The sequence below is a fragment of the Lepisosteus oculatus genome, chromosome 5, assembly GCF_040954835.1.
Source record: "Lepisosteus oculatus isolate fLepOcu1 chromosome 5, fLepOcu1.hap2, whole genome shotgun sequence".
In the NCBI taxonomy this organism is placed as follows: Eukaryota; Metazoa; Chordata; class Actinopteri; order Semionotiformes; family Lepisosteidae; genus Lepisosteus; species Lepisosteus oculatus.
The window spans coordinates 3,859,768-3,878,194 of NC_090700.1; the positions used below are offsets into that span (position 1 = coordinate 3,859,768).

Below are 18,427 nucleotides of genomic sequence, written 5' to 3' on the forward strand. Positions count from 1 at the left end.
TCGGGTTACGCCGACGGAGGGGGGCACCGCGCCTGGAGGCCCGGTGAGCTCACCCAGCTCTGTGCCAGTTTGCCGTTATTTGCTGTGTGTCTCCTGTCCTTTCACACATGGAGAGGCATTGCAACAAGACAGCGGCTCCAGGCGAGGCGTGTGCTGTACGGAGGGGAGACTCACTGGGAGAACGTGCAGTAGTCTGGGAGCTCAGCGGAATACCCCAAATGTGTTTTCTGAGAACTGTGGCATGTAGGGAATACTATTCGACAGGATAGTTTTATGCCTTTTCTTAAATTTCATGTTATATCATGACTGTATTGTCCTGAAAGAGAGAGGTAAAGAAGTAGAAAACTCCCCCGAGCTCCCCAAAATATATCACAGAGTCTACAGATGGAGTACACACACGTGAAGTCCACATAAAGGATATGTATGTAAACACATTAAATATATATGTAAATATATTTTTATAAATAGATGAATAAACACTATACAGAGGGTGAATATAATTGAATTTAACGCTTTTCGTTGCTCATAATTTTCAAATTGTATTACAAAATGTATCAACAGTGTCAGGGCAAATTGCCACACACCAGTAGTCATGGCATCCTGTCCCCAGGACTACCGAGTTTGCCACTGGGGGGCGTGTCTTTCCTCCCCTGGGAAGCAAGCTTACAGAGCTGTAGCAAGTGTTTGTTTGCCTGCTGAAGAGTCTGTGAGCTTTTTCTGTACGAAGTTAAGCCTTCTAGTAAAAAAAAAAAGGAGTCTTCAATTATGTTGCATCATGACTCTGGAAAACTCTGTCAGACAAAGCAACAGAACCAGACAGCTCATTACTTTTTCGAGAAATGGCCAGAACTGCAAAACACCAGATTCACTCGTGCAGTGAAGTCATTTCCAGCCCCCCAGGATGATCACTTAGATGTTCCTCATTACTCTGCTCCTCGCAGAAGCTCCTGACGCAGAAGAATACTTGCATTCCTACTTCTTTGTTTGCAATTAAGTTGCAATTCTAGCACAGAGATTTGTCTTCCATGCAAAACAAGCAACAGCTGGTTAAAAACCTAACAATTCAGAGACAGAAGACTTACCACGCAGGGCCAGTTTCAATAAGACTTGAGGGTTGTCTGAACTTCCATATGATTGCAAAGAACTCTTTCACTGCAGGCATGAGGCACAATGTTTTATTGGAATTTAAAAAAAAGTAATTTTCATTGAATAAATTAATTGTTATATGTTATATGGTCAAGTTTCTTGCACACACATAGCATGATTGTTGTTTGAGATATAATGTGTTCAATTGTAAACACAATTTTCCTTATTTAAATACAGAATCTATCAGTTGCTGACATTCCTCCCTGAATTACGCTGAACAGAAGCATAATTTGACATGGAGATCTGCTTATAAATGATCTAAAGCTGAACTTTAATGTGACATATTGCAGATGCTGGATGCAAGTCGGACCAATGTAAATGATTACTTTAAACTGTGATAAGAAATAATATGTAAGCTTCAGTTGTTTTAGAGTATTACAGTATAAACTCAGTCCTAGAAATAACAAGACCCAAGAAAGGCCAAAGAAACATGACTTGAAAGGTGTAATATATATGCTCTCTACAGTGCTTTCTTTACGTTAAGAAAGGCTTTTTCTAGTTCAAAATACTTTTTAAATGTACAGTAAGAAACCTTAAAGCGTCATGTGCACCTCTGACCGCTGGGGGGGCAGCAGAGATACTCTTTGTTGAACTTTTCGTTCCAGTAATAAAACAAACGGTGGTTCAAGTGTAATTTGAGCACTGGGTTCTGCGAGGGCGTTACAGAACAGGGTCTCACAAAATATGGCACGTTATTGTTAAGGGTCTGCCATTGCATCGTTAGGCATTTCAGATAATAAAGCAATACGAATACTTTAAAGGAGATCCCTTTTTTGACGGTAATTTCAGGTCGCATAGCTAAACGTCTGCTTTTGGCGGTGCGCCTGATGTAATTTGTTTGCAGGTGTGACATTGTCTCCGACACGCTTTCCGTGGGGCTCCGCTTGTCTGTGAAGTGCTGTGTGCGAAATCGTGAGCGTCGTTTGGCGAGTTACTGCTCCAGGAGCACTCTGGGTACAGGCTGTGAGCGAAGGAGGGACTAATGTAAAAACAAATCCGGGGAAGTGGAAACTCTTCTCGTGAATTGCACGCAGCACACTGAGCCGAGCGGGCTCGCTTTACAGGAACCAAGCCGGCAAACTTCCTTTTTCGAGAATAAAAAGGTGTGGGTAGCCGATAGCCCGTGGGTCACCTTGCTGTGCGCGATCAAGTCTTTCCCCCTCTCTCATCCTGGCTGTGCCTGGTAAGTATCTCGCTCCGGTGCACGAAGGGCTGTTGTTTATATACACATTTTCAAGAAATGGTTTCCTCTTGCGGTTGAGAACTTAAGGAGGTCTGGAGTCTTAACAAACTCCGACCGCACACGCGAATGGAAAACACGAATAATTACTCAGAGCATTCGCCTCTAAATGAAAAAAAAACACAAATTCCAGCGACTTTGTCATTTAGGTGTGATGGTTACTATTTCATCCAACTGGTTAAACCGGCTTGCCAAGCCCAGCCCTGATCTGTTGGAGGTTGACACCCCGGCAGTCAAATCGGAGCGCCCTGCTGGCAAGCCTGAACCGATACGAGCCGGTAGCTTACCAACACTCATCTTGTTTACATGAACACATCGGTTTGTGAAGGGACACGCACTGTTACCCGTTTTAGGATGGATTCGAGAATAAAAATAGGCTGTCTATAATATTCGCATTGACGCTACTTGACAGAATCTTTATTGTAGTAGTTATTCATACAGTCATTCAGAATAGAGTGCTCTATGCTATTCTTATAGGTAGCTGATTAAAGTGTGTCAAATTACTAATGATGCAATGGCTGATGAATTTGATTTTTTTTTAAATGGGGGGGTGATTATTATAACTCAGTACATTAAAAAGACTTGTTGGGGTAGCTGTTCCGACCAACAGTAACAGGTGCTTTCCCCGTGTGCAGTATTTTGAAAAGTGCAAGGGATACAAGCGATACAGCTGACACACTTACGTGTATCAACTTCATGAGGGACCTTCGCGGAAAGTTCTCGTTTTAGGGGGGTGGCGACTGCTCCTGTGTTGTAGTCCTGTACTGTTCCTTTTTGTTCCAAGGAAAATCTGAATTTAAAGGCTCCCGAAATGCTGGTGGTTCTAATAATCATCATTGCTGGAGAAGGAGTGCTGTTGTCTGGATAGCCCGAAGCTAGCATTTCTTCCCTGTTCTCTAGCAATGCGGTCGGGGAGCGCTAGCCGCCGCAGAGACATCGCTCCAGGGACGGGCAGGGGCAGTCTCCTGCGGTCTGTTCCTTCACAGAGCTCCCTTGCAACAGAAAAACAGCCCTCAAGCCCATCTTGAAGTACTAACGAGCAGCAGGAAGGCTCTGTGCGTCACTGCGGATCTCGCTGTCGAATTCACACTCCGCGACCCAGTTGAAGGACCGAAGTTTCTTCATAAGCAGTCACGAACTTGACCGTCCTAAAATCTCCGGGAACGCTTGGGAGAAAGGACTGTGTCTCTATAGTCGGAGAACTGTACTGCCTGTAGGCGGGCTCCTTCTTCATCCCAACTGCACATCACCTTTGCTTTCTCCTTTTCTCTTTTTGTAATGTCTTACACCTAACGAGAGTAGATCCAAAATCAACAGGGTTATAGCAAGATAGGCATTTTTTTTACTTTCTCTGCGCTTTGCCACTCCGCCATCTGTCGTTTTAATGACTGGCAAAGGAAAACATTTTTTTTTTTAATTCACGGCTGAAAAAGTTTTCAGTCAGGTCCAGCGTTTACCTGGACGCCTGAAATGGGAACCACACATCTGGTGTTACCTTTCTGTGTTTAATGTGGCAGATAACGTAGTCTTATTTTTCAGCCTGCTTTGCCGAAGTGATGAAAGAGACTCGAGCATTGTTTTGGCCTTGAGTGGGAATTGGTGCTGTTCTGGCGATGAGAGATCTTTACAAAAATAGGCCTCTGACTTTCAAGGGCAGCAGCCATTTTGTTTAAAATTTACAGATGGTGATGAGAGCCCATGAGACATAAGATGGTTTTTACTCTTGGGTCATGCCTGTCTTCTGTGATACACGCTAAGTCAGTGGTCTCGCTTGCTGGTTTCTTTGAGCCTGCTTTATGAAAATGAAGTGCTGGAATCGCCACGCGTTCCCACTGAAAAGCCTTCTGGTCACTAATCAGCCCGAGGTCGCTGCTCACTGCCTTTAAAGAGTGTTACCAAGTTGTTTGAATCGTCACGGCGACTATTTGTGGGGCCATTTGCTTTTGTTTGTGATCACAATAATCGGCACACGACTATGTATCTCTCGGATTGAAAGTTCAATCTAGATATAACATAATGTGCTTTGACTGTAAATATTGTTTTGGCAACACTTAATTCATCAACTTCAAAGAGCCTTGCCAGTAAGGCTCTTTGAATCTGATTTTAATCTAGTTCGATGCCTCTTACCTGTCTGTCTTCCTTTCCTTTACAAGGCGGTCTGTGAAGCTGATTTCCTCCTGTACGTGATTGACCTAAAAAGAAAACAAAATGTACAGTAGATTGTGCTTTAAATTAGACACCACTGAAACAGCAAACATCTGTAGCCATCCAGGGTTTGACAGATTGGAAAGAATGATCTTTTTTTTTTTACAAGGAGTCTGTAATGTTAGTGTTTGCTTTGTAAGAGGCAGACATATTTTGAAGTTTTGTTTTTGTAGTGCCTTCTAATTGAACCCTATTCATAACGAGTTAGTCACGGGGTCATGTGTGGACTTAAACGGACTTATAAAGACTCAACATTTTTTGCATTTATTTTTACAGAGTGTTGCACGTGATTGTGTTGGCTAGACCTTTCTTGTTTGTAATTGTATTCCCTGACGAGTAAGGCAGTGTCTTTCTGCTGTCTGTGATGTATTAATCCTTCAGTGGATTTATGCCTTAATGTGCCGCCAGAGCTTAATAATCAACTGCACTTTATTTACAGGTTTTGTGTTGCTTGGAAACAGGAGGAAACTTGGCCATATCCTTCAGCGTAGAGGATGACAGGATCACAGACGGAGAAAGCAGACCTTCGCAAAGGGGGAAAACATGTTTTCTAAAGTGAATGGCCCTGGCTTTATCTGAAAAAAAAAAACTGAAAACAACTGCGTCCATCCCACTTCTTGAATGTCACCAAGAATGGATTTTCCCTGAGAAGTGAAATTTGCAACTCTGGCATAGCTCAATATTCGAGCAGGAGGACAAGTGGGGCCCAGTTACAGCTCCCAGCAGCTCACAGAGAGACCCTGACACCCAGTTCAGATGTGTTTACATAAGAGTATAAGAAAGGTTACCAGCGAGAGGAGCCACTCAGCCCAGCCAGCCTGCGTAGTTGTTAGTAGCTAATTGGTCCCAGGATCTCATGCAGCCGTTTTTTGAAAGAAGCCAGGGTACCAGCTTCAACAGCATGACTAGGTACCTTGTTCCAGACTCCCAACACCCTCTGTGTAAAACAAACTGCCTCCTGTTCTCCATTTTAAGAGCATGTAGACTATGTATTTTCCACTTGTGCCCTCTGGTTACTGTTTCCTGCTGAAGACGCCCACAGGGTTGACCTAAAAGACTCTTTTCTTCCAGAGTGAACCGGGGCCCTGTTTCCCATTGCAGAATGACCCTGGCTCGGACACTGGAGAAACCATGCTTCTTGATCACTCTGGCCTTTCTCCAGCTTGTCTTTGTGGCTGTGATGTACCGCCGTGGCTCCAGCGTTCTCCACGGTCTCTTCTCCGCCAGCGGAGAGAACTGGGACTACGCTAAAGCCCAGGACGTGTACACCAACTTGACCTTCTTCACCCCGGTGATGAAGGAGCTGCAGCGCTACTGTCCAGCCAAGTCTCCGCTGCTGGGTGAGTGGCCGCTGTGAGCGCTGACCCCTGGCCATCTGTCCCTCGTTCTCCCCCGAGACACCTGCCTCGCGGCTCCGCTCAGTCACGCGCATGTGTCACTGGTACAAACCGCAGGCGCCTTTTCATACTGTGATGTCAATGAACAAAAATGGGAATGTCAAGAGCATAAGAAAAATGAGGAATTAGAGGAGACCATTCAGTCCATCCAGCCCGTTTTGGTAGCTGGTAGCTGATTGAGCCAAGAAGCCAGGGTATCGGCTTCAACAGCGTGACTGGGTGGCTTGTTCCACACTCCCACTAGGAGTAACAGCAAAGTTCAAGTTTATTTGTCATTCCAGCCATATACAAGTATACAGTGGAACAAAATATCGTTCCTCCTGGTCCATGGTGCAAATACAGACAGGACAGACTGGACACTGACATAGACATTGTAGACAGGACTTGTAATGCTAATATTAATGAATAAGATTGTGCAACTAAGACAGTGTACACCGGAACAGAGGCAGTGTACACAGGATATATACACAGTGTAATTTAACTGTTCCAGAATAGTATAAAAGTCCATCACACAATATAAACCAAAGACTGGGGGAGTTTAAACCCTGTTTCTGGAATTGGAGTGGGTGCAAGTAGGTACCAGGGTGTTGAGGAGTCTGACAGGCTGTGGGGAAGAAGCTGTTACAGAGTCTGGTGGAGCTAGCCTGTATACTGTGAAATCTTTCTCCAGATGGTAGGAGGGCAAAGAATTAATGGGAGGAGTGGGAGGGGTCATCTACTATACTGGAAGAGTTCATTCCTGATAAATGCAAATTATATTACTTTTTTGGCTCCCTCTCGCCTCCCAGAGACATGCTAGCTAAGACAGTCGGTGTCTCTAAGTGGTCCTCGTGTGTTTCCAGTGATGGACTGGTGTAGCTCTCCTTACCATGACCCTGACCGAGAATAGGGGGTTCCTCCGGCGGATGTGCAGTAACGGCTGTGCTGAGTCCTGCGGTACAGTCGTGCAGTGTGCTCGGTTCGTGTGTCTGCTGGCCTCTAATGAGCCTGAGGACCTGTGGATTAGCTCTGCTGAGCCCCTGCTTGTTTACAGGGTTTGCATGGATTGATCCCGTCCTTCTGGAAGCAGCCTGAAAACAGCTGTGCTTTCGGATCCTGTCTTTCACGTGCGAGACGGGCTGGAATCTGCTGGGGAAAGGATTCCTTTCCCTTTTTTCTATTCTCATTCTTGCGACGGGCACTGCAGATATGGGGCTGTGGGAATAGTCCACTGTCCACAGATACGACATTCTAGCCCTTAGTCTTTGCATCCCATCCTGCCGCTGCTCTTTGTGACGTACTGCGGAGCCGTGTGTGTGTTTCCGCACACAGGGAGTTCTGCATGTTCTGTTTCTTGTGTGTTGGGCAGTGGGGCCCCTGAAGGTGACGTTGCTGACGGCGCCAGCGCTGAGGAGGATAGTGAAGAAGAACCCCTATGTGAGGCGGGGGGGTCTGTACAGGCCCCCGCACTGCCTGGCCCGTTACAAGACGGCCATTATCGTCCCCCACCGGAACCGGGAGGTCCACCTCCGCCACCTGCTCTACCACCTGCACCCCTTCCTGCAGCGGCAGCAGCTGCACTACAGGATCTACGTCATCCACCAGGTACGGCCCGGGCCCAGAGCCGGGACCGGCCGAGGCTCGCAGGGGTCCCGGGGGCCCGGTTCTGAGCCCGGCCTCTGTGGGAGAGCCAGTCGGGTCAAAGCCAAGCGCATGTGAATCTGCTCACACACCAGTCAGAACGCTCTGTAACCCACGTGTCGAGAAGATCCACTGGGATCTGTTTTCAGGGAAATTCAAAAGGGTTTTTTTTTCTACACTATAAAACCATGGAAGGGTGTGCTGAAAATAGTCTGTTTCTCCACCAGCACCCCTCGGTATTGCTGCAGTCCTTCTGTTGTTGCTGTGGTGTGGGCTGTTCACAGTGTGATACACAGACAAGATTTCCCTTTAAAGGTTTTCATTTTGAAACCTTATCGGTATAGAGCCCTGATTATTGTTGCAATACTTGTATTTATGTTATGATTGTTTTATGATGTCTGCCTGCTTACTTACTGATATGAGAGAAATAAATGGTGTGGCTGTAGTGAGTTTCTTGAAGTCTCACAGCCCTTAATACCCATTTGTTTTTAGCAACTACAGTATTCAGCACCTGCATGAAATCACTGGACCACAGTCCATCTGATGCTGTTTTTTTAAAAGGGGATAGGTGCATTTTTGTTTAGAAAAAGTAGGCATACTAAACATGTATCATACAGCTGAAGTTTGCTTTGCAAGTTTTGCGTTTAATGGTTTTTTACCACTGTGTTTTGCATGCAGTGAGACACCTGTGGACAGTCACGAGTCAAGAGCAGCCTTCCGGAGCTTTCCTGTTATAAAAGGCTCTTTTCTTTTCAGCAGCACACTATGAGCTGGTTTAAATAAAGACAGCTTTTTTCTGTTAGGGTATTTTTTTTTCTCGATATCCACATGTCCGCCCCGCTGTCCAAACATTCCTTCTGCAGGCAGGATCCCAGACCTTCAACCGCGCCAAGCTGCTTAACGTGGGAGTGAGAGAGGCCATGAAAGATGAGGACTGGGACTGCCTCTTCCTGCACGATATCGATCTCATTCCGGAAAATGACTACAACCTGTACGTCTGTGATGAGACCTACCCTAAGCACTTCTCCAGCGCGATTAATAAGTTCAACTACAGGTATGCTCGACTTCCTCTCCACGTGCAGCACTTTAGAATCCCTGCCTGTTTGTTCCAGGCCGTCAGGTGTAAGAGGAATATCCATAACTTATTTGCACATGTAAAGTGTTTCCTCTGAGATTGATGGTCACAGCTGCTGTTTAAACCTACAAACATCTACTTAAATGACTTTAAGTAATTGGATAAGGACCAGTTCTATGAGCACACAATCGGAATGTCTTTTCTCTGCAGTATGTGATTCAGCGTCTTCAGTGAAAGCACAGTATATAATTAAACAAATAGATGTGGAAGCTTATCACAAGTCAAAGTTCAAGAGCAGATAGCAGCCAGGCTGCATAAAAGTTTTGTTGTGGACACAAAAATGTATATTCCAAAGAATATCAGTGGCTTAAATTGACTTTTTTTGAACAAGCTGGGTTTGCAAAATCTGTTTTGCGTGCTGTCTCCTGCAGGAAACACTGTAGATCAGGTTGTATGCTGATCACTTCTGTTCTTCCAAACGTAAGAGCTAGTATACTAACTGATAATCAGCAGATCTATATAACAGTTAAGATAGCACCATAATTCTGCAGTGAACTGGAAATGCCCAGATTGACGAGCCCCAGACTCATGTGTGTTATATTCTGTAGTGATGTAGTAGCATCTTTGTTTCAGTTTTCTTAACATAGTTTTGTTCCAGATTTGCAACTCCAGTTGCTTGTAGACTCTACTGCCTGAGTATTATGTCGTCCACACGATTAATGTTTTGATAATATTTAAATTTTGGGGGCTTTGGCTGGACAGAGTGTCTCCAGAGCCTGGGCGCATTGTCCTGGTGATCTGTACTTCTTGATGCGTGTCATAAGGATGTAAATCAGGATGCAAAAGTGCTGCTTGTACATCTGGCATGTTCACATGCTTGTCGAGTGCCATAGAGTCTGTAGGGGATACATTGTTGTTTATACAAATTGCTATTTTTATCCACATTGTTCTCAAAGGCAGGGCCAGGTATCAGATACTGCCTGCCTTGTCCCTTATCTCTCCCGGGCTCCGAGGTGTTAACTGCTGTTGCGAGACAGCCAGTTTGGTTTGGTTTAATTTAAACAACAAAAAAACACCCGAGCTCTTAAAATGTTAATGGGTCGGTTCTTTTCAAAAGGTGAGTTTTTAATCAGCCATAAGGGGCAGATTCAGGGAGGGATTTCCCTTTCAGATTTGGAAGCGTGGATTTCTCACTGTAGCCTCTCTGCTCACACGAGCTCACTTCCTATCTGTTGGCTCAGGAAGTCGAGCCATTGTGACCGGTTAACCGGACAGACTGAAAGACTGCTGCTCGGTGAATCAGCCGTTTTACCTGCAGTTGCACACGCTTCGCAACAGTTTTATATCAGATTGTGAGTGCTTTCTGCAAAATCAGGGGCTGCCGATATCCTGCGCTCCTGGAATTATATAGACTGTAATCTTTGGTGTTTCTTTCATTGATTTCCTTAGAACACCGGGGACAGTGCTAAGTTGTTTATGCTCAAGAAAATGTGCCAGGCCCTCTGCAAGTCACGGGAGTTTTCTGAGTGTGGTCATTCAGTTCCCTGCAATCAAATATAATTATCCAGTCCCTGCTGTTTCAATTTGCTGAAGGGAAGGATTGTTACCGAGGCAACCTTTGTTCTTCGGCATTGAGAAGTACTGTAGGTGGTTAATTGCTAGAATATGCAAAACAAGCAGTCTGATCTCAGCTGCGGTCGGCTTGCACAGCAAGGTTACATATTTTGGCCAGGTCTGTCCACTACCGGTCCTGAGGGGCCGCTGTGTCTGCAGGTTTTCATGGTCTCTAAAGCAACAGCACCTGAAAGCTGTTAAATTGGCCCAGTTAACCCAGCAACCAGCTGTTAAGCTCATTAAGATCTGAATTAGAATGAAAACTTACAAACACACCAGCCCTTTCGGACCAGGGTTAAATAGCCCTGGTTAAGATTATTAGGATAATTACTTACGGTGCACTGAACTGTATTTTTCCATCTTCCTGTACACACTGATGCACGCTCCTGCTCTTCTGTGTGTTTTTCCATAGACTGCCATACTGGACTTATTTTGGAGGGGTGTCGGCGATGACACCTGAGCAGTACATGAAGATAAACGGGTTCCCCAACACCTACTGGGGCTGGGGCGGCGAGGACGACGACATCGCTTTCAGGTGGAAAACCTCCTTCTTCCCGTCTGTGCGTGTTTGTATTTATGTAACAGCGGGCGACTGTAAACACTCTACCGGCTCCTGCTGGTTTCACGCTGGCTGGGCTCATCAGGGCAGAGCACCTCTGCTGCTCACTCGCCCTTTAGTCCAGCCCTCATCGCTGAGCACAAACGCGCCTGGAGGGTGGTGCTGGGACACCAAACCAAGACCAGTTTTAGGAAGGTGCTCCACTGTGCATGTGCATCTTGCTGGACTATGAGAAGAAACAAGCTAATATTATCACCTGGCCCAGTTAAAACTGGCATCTCTAAATTGTTCCATAGGCATGTGCCCTGCAGTGGTCTGGCATTTTATCCAGGATACATCCTACCTGCTGCCCATTGTCTTGTCAGTCAGCCTCCAGCTCATCGAGGCTGGAACTGGTCTGTATCTGACCCAGACGCCACTGGCAGTGGATGGAGGCATCCCTACAGTTCTCTGTTTATTGCTCTGGATCTCTTCCCTGTTGTCCATTTGCTTTGGTCTTCAGTGAGAGAGCGCACCTGGCTCTCTAGCAGGCGAAACACTGGGGATTATGATCCACAATGTTTTGGAAGAAATGTGTCTCTCTAACAATGCACCAGGAAGTGTTCAAAATTCAAAAATGAGAAGTGTGTGTGTGTGTACACAACTGTAAGTGTGGGAGGAAAAACTGAGAAACTAGACACAGTAAGATTAGCTCCTGACAGACCAGTCATGTAAATTACTTTTTTTATCAACCAAAATCTTGGCATCTTATTCTAAGGCAAAATATTTGTTTTGAGTCTATTATCACCCCTTGTGGATTTTCCCAGACCCTTGGGCGGGAGTTTTGGCTCAGCCTGGCACTACCCGGTCTTTAACCTTGCCCAACCTTGAGCATCCTCACAAGCGTCGGGAATCAGGGAATCGGGGAGAGGGGATTATTTAATCACAGGGGATGGAGTGGAGTGACGAGAGCTCTTCGCTGTTTGTCGCAGGGTGAAGTATGCTGGCTTGAGGATGGTGAGGGTTCCCCTGCATATAGGACGATACAAGATGGTCGACCACAAACAGGACAAAGGGAACGAGCAAAACAACAAACGGTAAAGTGACAAACACACGGACTGTAATATCTTATGTTTCTAGGTATTTCTAGGCCACCAAATGTGCAAAAGAAGTTGCTATTTTTTTTTCTACTGAAAGGCTTGGGGGGTTTAAATTTCCTAAGAAACACACAAGTTAAAACAGGTGGCCTCCTGAATGTTAGGAACTTAAAAACCACACGGTGGTTGAAATTGAACCCTTTAATAGGTCTGTTCGGGGCTCAGTTATTTCATAGAGGGCTGCGTGTTGGGACGTTAATAAATGTGATCCACCTGTCATAGAGCTTATCCAGCAGGTTGCAAGAGGAATTGCTGGGGGCTTCACCCCTCTAATAAACTGTGTAATCTGGGGAGCCCTGGTACCCTTAAGCATGTGTTCTGGGAGCCCAGTTGTGTAGTATTTTGGGAGCGAGGTCTCCTCGCTCATCGACTTGCTGAACACCAACTTTGGCTCTTCCCAGGCCTCGCATTTCTGGGACTGCCAGCATCAACAGAGCCCCACTCCGTTTTAAACCATTTCCTTTCCCAGGGAATTAAGATTTTCTATTTTCTGTCTTATTTTTCAGGAGGGCCTTTGGGAGAAAATGGGTGGAGGGCTGGGAGAGGGTGTGAGGACTGGGGAGACAGATTGAACAGATCTGGGAACTGATCTCTTCCAGTACAAACTGCGTGTTGTGTAATAGATTTTCAGTGTAGAATTCACTAAAATAGATCGGCGGCAGACTGCTCAGCATTCTTATTTTCCTTCTTCCTTATTTGCTGTCCCTCGTGGTGCTCAAGACGATACTGTCCAGGAAGTACAGTTAAAAGCGCAGAGTCATGCTTACCTAAAGTCCTGTTTTCAAGTTGATCGTCTAGGATTTACTTTATGATTTTTCTTTCTCTGCTGAAGATTGAAACTTCTTTTATATTTAAAAATAACTAAACTACTTGTGTTCTTTTAGTGAACTACCAAATGCCTCGTTCTCTTTGGAGGTGAAATTGAGCAGTTACAGGTCTAATATTTGTCTAATATTTTTTTCAGGTTCGACTTGTTAGTAAGATCTCCAGACAAATGGAGGGAGGACGGTATGAATTCTTTGGAGTATCACCTGGTTTCGAAACGGCTGATGTACCTTTACACCAATGTCACCGTGGACATCGGGCCCAACCCCTTCTCCTCCGAGGAGAAAAATGGCACAGCCACCTGAGCAGGAGGACAAGCAGGAAGCGTCTCGCATTCGCCACAGGAGGAGGAAGGCCTTTAGACTCTCTTCACCTCTCCTGGGTCGTTTCACCAGGCACTTGTGTTCAAGGTTACACAACGGGAGTTTGGTGCCGTCTCAATCTCTCAATCGCCAGTGGACTGTTACCGTGGTAGACTGTCACGGGGGGTTTCAGGGATTTTTGTCTTCGTCACTGCAGCAGGTCAGATATTCTTGGCTCTAGATCTGCACCCTCAGAGCTCCGCCTTTGATCAAACTGGAAACACCTCAACATAAGGCCATGTAAGCAAAAATCATGGTTTAGCTGCTTATAGGAAGTATGAATGGTTTTAGAGACAAATGTTTTGTTTTCTTTTCCAAGAATAACAATATTCCAGTTGTTCTCAACCATTCTTTATGACACTCCATAAAGGTATCTTGACGACGCACTTGGATGAAGAACTGAACACTGGGAATGAGTGGATCCAAAACTAGAATTTGCAAAGCCCCCGCGGTAGGATCTTCCCCCCGTTACGGACAGGTGAATAAAGTGGAAATACAGAAATGCTCTCAATGTGTGCATGTACGAACTCACAGAGTGTGACACAGTCGTCAAGACTGTCAGAGAATCTAGTTTTTCATGTTGACACGTTCGAGGAAAAGCCGTGTTCTGTAGCGGTGTTTTCAGATTCTGGAGTTCCCTTTGTCTGTTGGTTTCCAGAACTGCCAGTAAGATTGTAGGATGGCTAGGTGGAATTTCACTTGTGAGCTTCAACACCAGTTACAGGGGTGTGTAGCACTGTGTCATGCCCGGCTGTGTCTGTGTATCGTTAATTGATCATCAAGAGGGAGCTGCTTATGAATGCACAGGACAGAGAGAGAACGTTCTTAACTAGGCTGAAGGAGGTATTGGTTTGCTACATTTCTTGGAAATCTACACAGATTTCTGAAACAAAGGTTAAAAGTCAAGCAGTGGGACCTGGAATTAGCGTAGCTCTTTGTTGGAACAAAAAAAACACAGGGATCGTCCAGAGCCAGGACAGGACTACAGGATGTTACTTGTTGCAAACCTTAGAAGACATTTTTTAAAAACTTGCAGGATTGGAATATTTTATTGCATAAGAATGTTGAAAGAGCAGCCTGGCAGTAAGGCTGGGACTTTAAGTATTTGTTACACTAGTAGGAAAACATCTTGTCTATCAGGACCTCGGTAATCATGTTAGATGCCACAATAAACTAAGGTGTGTGCCTACACTTGCTTGTGTTCACCTAACTGCATGTGAGTTTTGAATGTGTATTTTCCTTTTTTTCCTTTTTCTGAGATTTACTGCCTTGAAAACATTGTGATGACTGCATTGCACCAATCAAATGTTATTTTAGAGCACACTGTCAAAGTGATTTACAGTTATATGCTACAGAACGGTGTTGTACATGCACAGCAAAAGATAGTTGTATAAAAAATAAATTTACATTTGTATCAAAAACGTGTAAAATTACTTTGTTTAATGGTACTGTTTTGCAGAGAATAGATTACAGTGTCTATCAGATTGACTTCTGCTTTTTAGACTCATGTGAGGAGCTCCAGTATTGAGCCCCGGATAAAGACATACAGTGGTGTGAAAAAGTGTTTGCCCCCTTCCTGATTTCTTATTTTTTTGCATATTTGTCACACTGACATTTTTTCAGATCATCAAACAAATTGAAATATTAGACAAAGATAACACAAGTAAACACAAAATGCAGTTTTTTAATGAAGGTTTGTATTATTAAGGGAAAAAAGAATCCAAACCTACATGGCCCTGTGTGAAAAAGTGATTGCCCCCCCCGTTAAAACATATATCAACTGTGGTTTATCACATCTTTGGAAAGCTGAGTTCAATTTCTCTAGCCACACCCAGGCCTGATTACTGCCACACCTGTTCTCAATCAATAAATCACTTAAATAGGACCTGCCTGACAAAGTGAAGTAGACCAAAAGATCCTCAAAAGCTAGACATCATGCTGCGATCCAAAGAAATTCAGGAACAAATGAGAAACAGAGTAATTGAGATTTATCACTTTGGATAAGGTCATAAAGCCATTTCTAAAGCTTTGGGACTCCAGCGAACCACAGGGAGAGCCATTATCCACAAATGGCGAAAACATGGAACAGTGGTGAACCTTCCTAGGAGTGGCCGGGTGACCAAAATTACCCCAAGAGCGCAGCGACAACTCATCCAAGAGGTCACAAAAAACCCCACAACAACATCAAAAGAACTGCAGGCTTCACTTGCCTCAGTTAAGGTCAGTGTTCATGACTCCACCATAAGAAAGAGACTGGGCAAAAATGGCCTGCATGGCAGAGTTCCAAGACGAAAACCACTGCTGAGCAAAAAGAACATAAAGGCTCATCTCAGTTTTGCCAGAAAACATCTTGATGATCCCCAAGACTGTTGGGAAAATACTCTGTGGACTGACGAGACAAAAGTTGAGCTTTTTGGAAGGTGTGTATCCCATTACATCTGGCATAAAAGTAACACAGCATTTCAGAAAAGGAACATCATACCAACAGTAAAATATGGTGGTGGTAGTGTGATGGTCTGGGGGTGTTTTGCTGCTTCAGGACCTGGAAGATAAATGGTAAATGGAACCATGAATTCTGCTGTCTACCAAACAATCCTGAAGGAGAATGTCTGGCCATCTGTTCGTGACCTCAAGCTGAAGCGCACTTGGGTTCTGCAGCAGGACAATGATCCAAAACACACCAGCAAGTCCACCTCTGAATGGCTTAAAAAAACAAAATGAAGACTTTGGAGTGGCCTAGTCAAAGTCCTGACCTGAATCCGATTGAGATGTTGTGGCATGACCTTAAAAAAGCGGTTAAGGCTCGAAAACCCTCCAATGTGGCTGAATTACAACAATTCTGCAAAGATGAGTGGGCCAAAATTCCTCCACAGCACTGTAAAAGACTCATTGCCAGTTATCGCAAATGCTTGATTGCAGTTGTAGCTGCTAAGGGTGGCCCAACCAGTTATTAGGTTTAGGGGGCAATCACTTTTTCACACAGGGCCATGTAGGTTTGTTTTTTTTGTTTCCCCTTAATAATAAAAACCTTCATTTAAAAACTATTTTGTGTTTACTTGTGTTATCTTTGTCTAATATTTCAATTTGTTTGATGATCTGAAACATTTCAGTGTGACAAACATGCAAAAAAATAAGAAATCACACAACTGTATACAGTATACTTTTGTATCCTAGCTGATATATTACTGTGCATCTTCGTCTCCTGAGAAAGAATAAAGCATTGTTAGTGTTTCTGGGTGCTTCCAAGTATTTCTGTGGACAATCAATGTACATGTGGTCAAGTGGCAGCAAACTGCACCCAGACACTGAGCTACCTTACACCTCAGACTCCCTGTTCCTGTTCCTGCAGTCACGTCCTGTCCAGTTCAGGTTTGCTATTTTCCAAAAGGCAGCACCAAGGCTTGAGACACCCCTTTCCTAAAGTGTTTGATTCTGCTGCAACGGTAAGACACTGGATTACAGGATTCTGTCTTGTGCTGAGAAGTGCAGGAACAGCACAAAGTCACTTCTGATCCTGGGAGCAACACTTACTAAACAAGGAATCTAGGGCAGCTGGAGAAAGTGGATTTCATTATTAAATCACCGCTGTCCTGTATTATTGCTTTTAATTCTGAACTAATATTAATGTCAAATGTATTTCTGACTTTACTGTTAGCACTGAAGGGCACAAATGTTAAACTCTATAGTAAAAGTGGAAGTAAAATGTGTATTTTTTTAGAAAGTTCTGTTATGCACATGCCTGAACAGATAAAAATCTCTAATAGAAATAATGCCTTTAAGAAAAATGTAGTTAATCATCTTAAAATGATAAGATCTAGTGAGAGAACAAACTTATCAGGCTATGAAAATCTGAAACTGGAAAAAAATGTTACTGCTCTTTTTCTCCTATAAAGTAATTCTGTGGTAATCAATATGTAAATACGCAAACTTGGTAATTTTCTTTTTAACATTCATGTGAACGTGGTTGTACACAGATAATATATATAAATGCTTTTTAAAGCCTAAAAAAAACGTAGACTTTTTTGCAGACTGTAGTTTCTTATTCTATTGTTATTGTCAAGTACCCATAAAGCCTTTTTTGCAGGACCTACCCCTACTCATTCTTGCACAGAAAACAGGAGACAGCAGCAGAAGAATGCGTTTTGTTTCAATGTATGCATTGCACTTTTTTTTTAGGATCTAAACTCACACCAGAAAAAAAGAAACCTCACCGCGAGTTCGAAAGCGCACATTTGTGGTTTAAAGTGGAATGTATACTTTGCAAGTCCCCAGGCTATAAATGCAGCTTAAAGATTAACAATTGAAGAGCCTTAAACCATCCCAACTATGCAGCGGCCCAGACCTGTAAGTAACGGAATGGCCATAGAAATACGAGAAGGCTGTTTTTTTTTTAATTAGTAGCTAATTTCTACTTGGTCCTCTTCCAGCTCGTCCTTGATTGGAGCCAGGCTATCTACCCGAGCGTGTTTCCCAAACCCCCGTGTTTGAATTTGGTGCTCGTGTCCCTTAGGGGCCAACCGGATGGGGAATCCCACTGAAGGGGGGCGGCACCAGCGCGTTATTAATTTATACTTCATGCCCCCCCCCACACCCACCTGGGCGACACCCTGCAGCCCCCACTGCACGGGGGGGAGAAACAGCTTCTCCAGCGGCACGAAAGGGGAAATTCAGACCGAACGACTCGGAATTCAGCATCAGTGCTCTGAAGGACAGCACCTGTTCCAGCACCCCCGGCCACTTCCCTGGGCTCTGGCTTGGAAACTGTGGCACCGAGGTGCAGCGCCACCTGCTGTCTCACCGCTTACACAGCAGCAGAGCTCCCCCGGCCCCCAGCGCCCACTAGAGCCAGGCCCAGCCTCGTTCTCTGCGCTCAGCTCTTGTGAGGGCAGCAGTGGCTCACCTGTGTTACTTCAAGTGAGGGACAGAAGGATAACGTTTTCTTCACTGCTGTCATTCATAACGCCGTGTTTCCTTGGTCTTTCTGTTTTCATTCCAGGGAGAAAGACATCTTGTGTAAGTTGCAAGAGCGTAAAATGTAAAATTATATATATACACACACATTTGTGGAATGCATCCGTTTGTCATTCTGAGCACCGTGCAAACGCCGTCTCGCATTTCTGTACGAGTGAAGGGCGGGGGGTGCCGTCAAAGGATTCATAGAGGGTTCTTCCGAAGAGCGAACTACCGTGTCTGTGAACAGCTACAGCCAGCCCGCTCAGGCCAGCAGTGAAACAGCCAGAGTCAGAAG

At 44.6% G+C, this 18,427-nt stretch overlaps 1 protein-coding gene across 1 annotated transcript; it reads left to right on the top strand.

Moving 5' to 3' along the window:
• Positions 1 to 1,802: 1,802 nt before the first annotated feature.
• LOC102692803 (beta-1,4-galactosyltransferase 3-like) lies at positions 1,803 to 14,600 on the top strand. Its single transcript, XM_006627979.3, has 8 exons — positions 1,803 to 2,329; positions 5,031 to 5,500; positions 5,663 to 5,931; positions 7,337 to 7,572; positions 8,472 to 8,662; positions 10,710 to 10,832; positions 11,828 to 11,932; positions 12,957 to 14,600. Exons 2-8 carry the CDS (start codon positions 5,448 to 5,450, stop codon positions 13,120 to 13,122), a joined length of 1,143 nt encoding a protein of 380 aa, XP_006628042.2. The 5' UTR covers positions 1,803 to 2,329; positions 5,031 to 5,447; the 3' UTR covers positions 13,123 to 14,600.
• Positions 14,601 to 18,427: the final 3,827 nt, after the last annotated feature.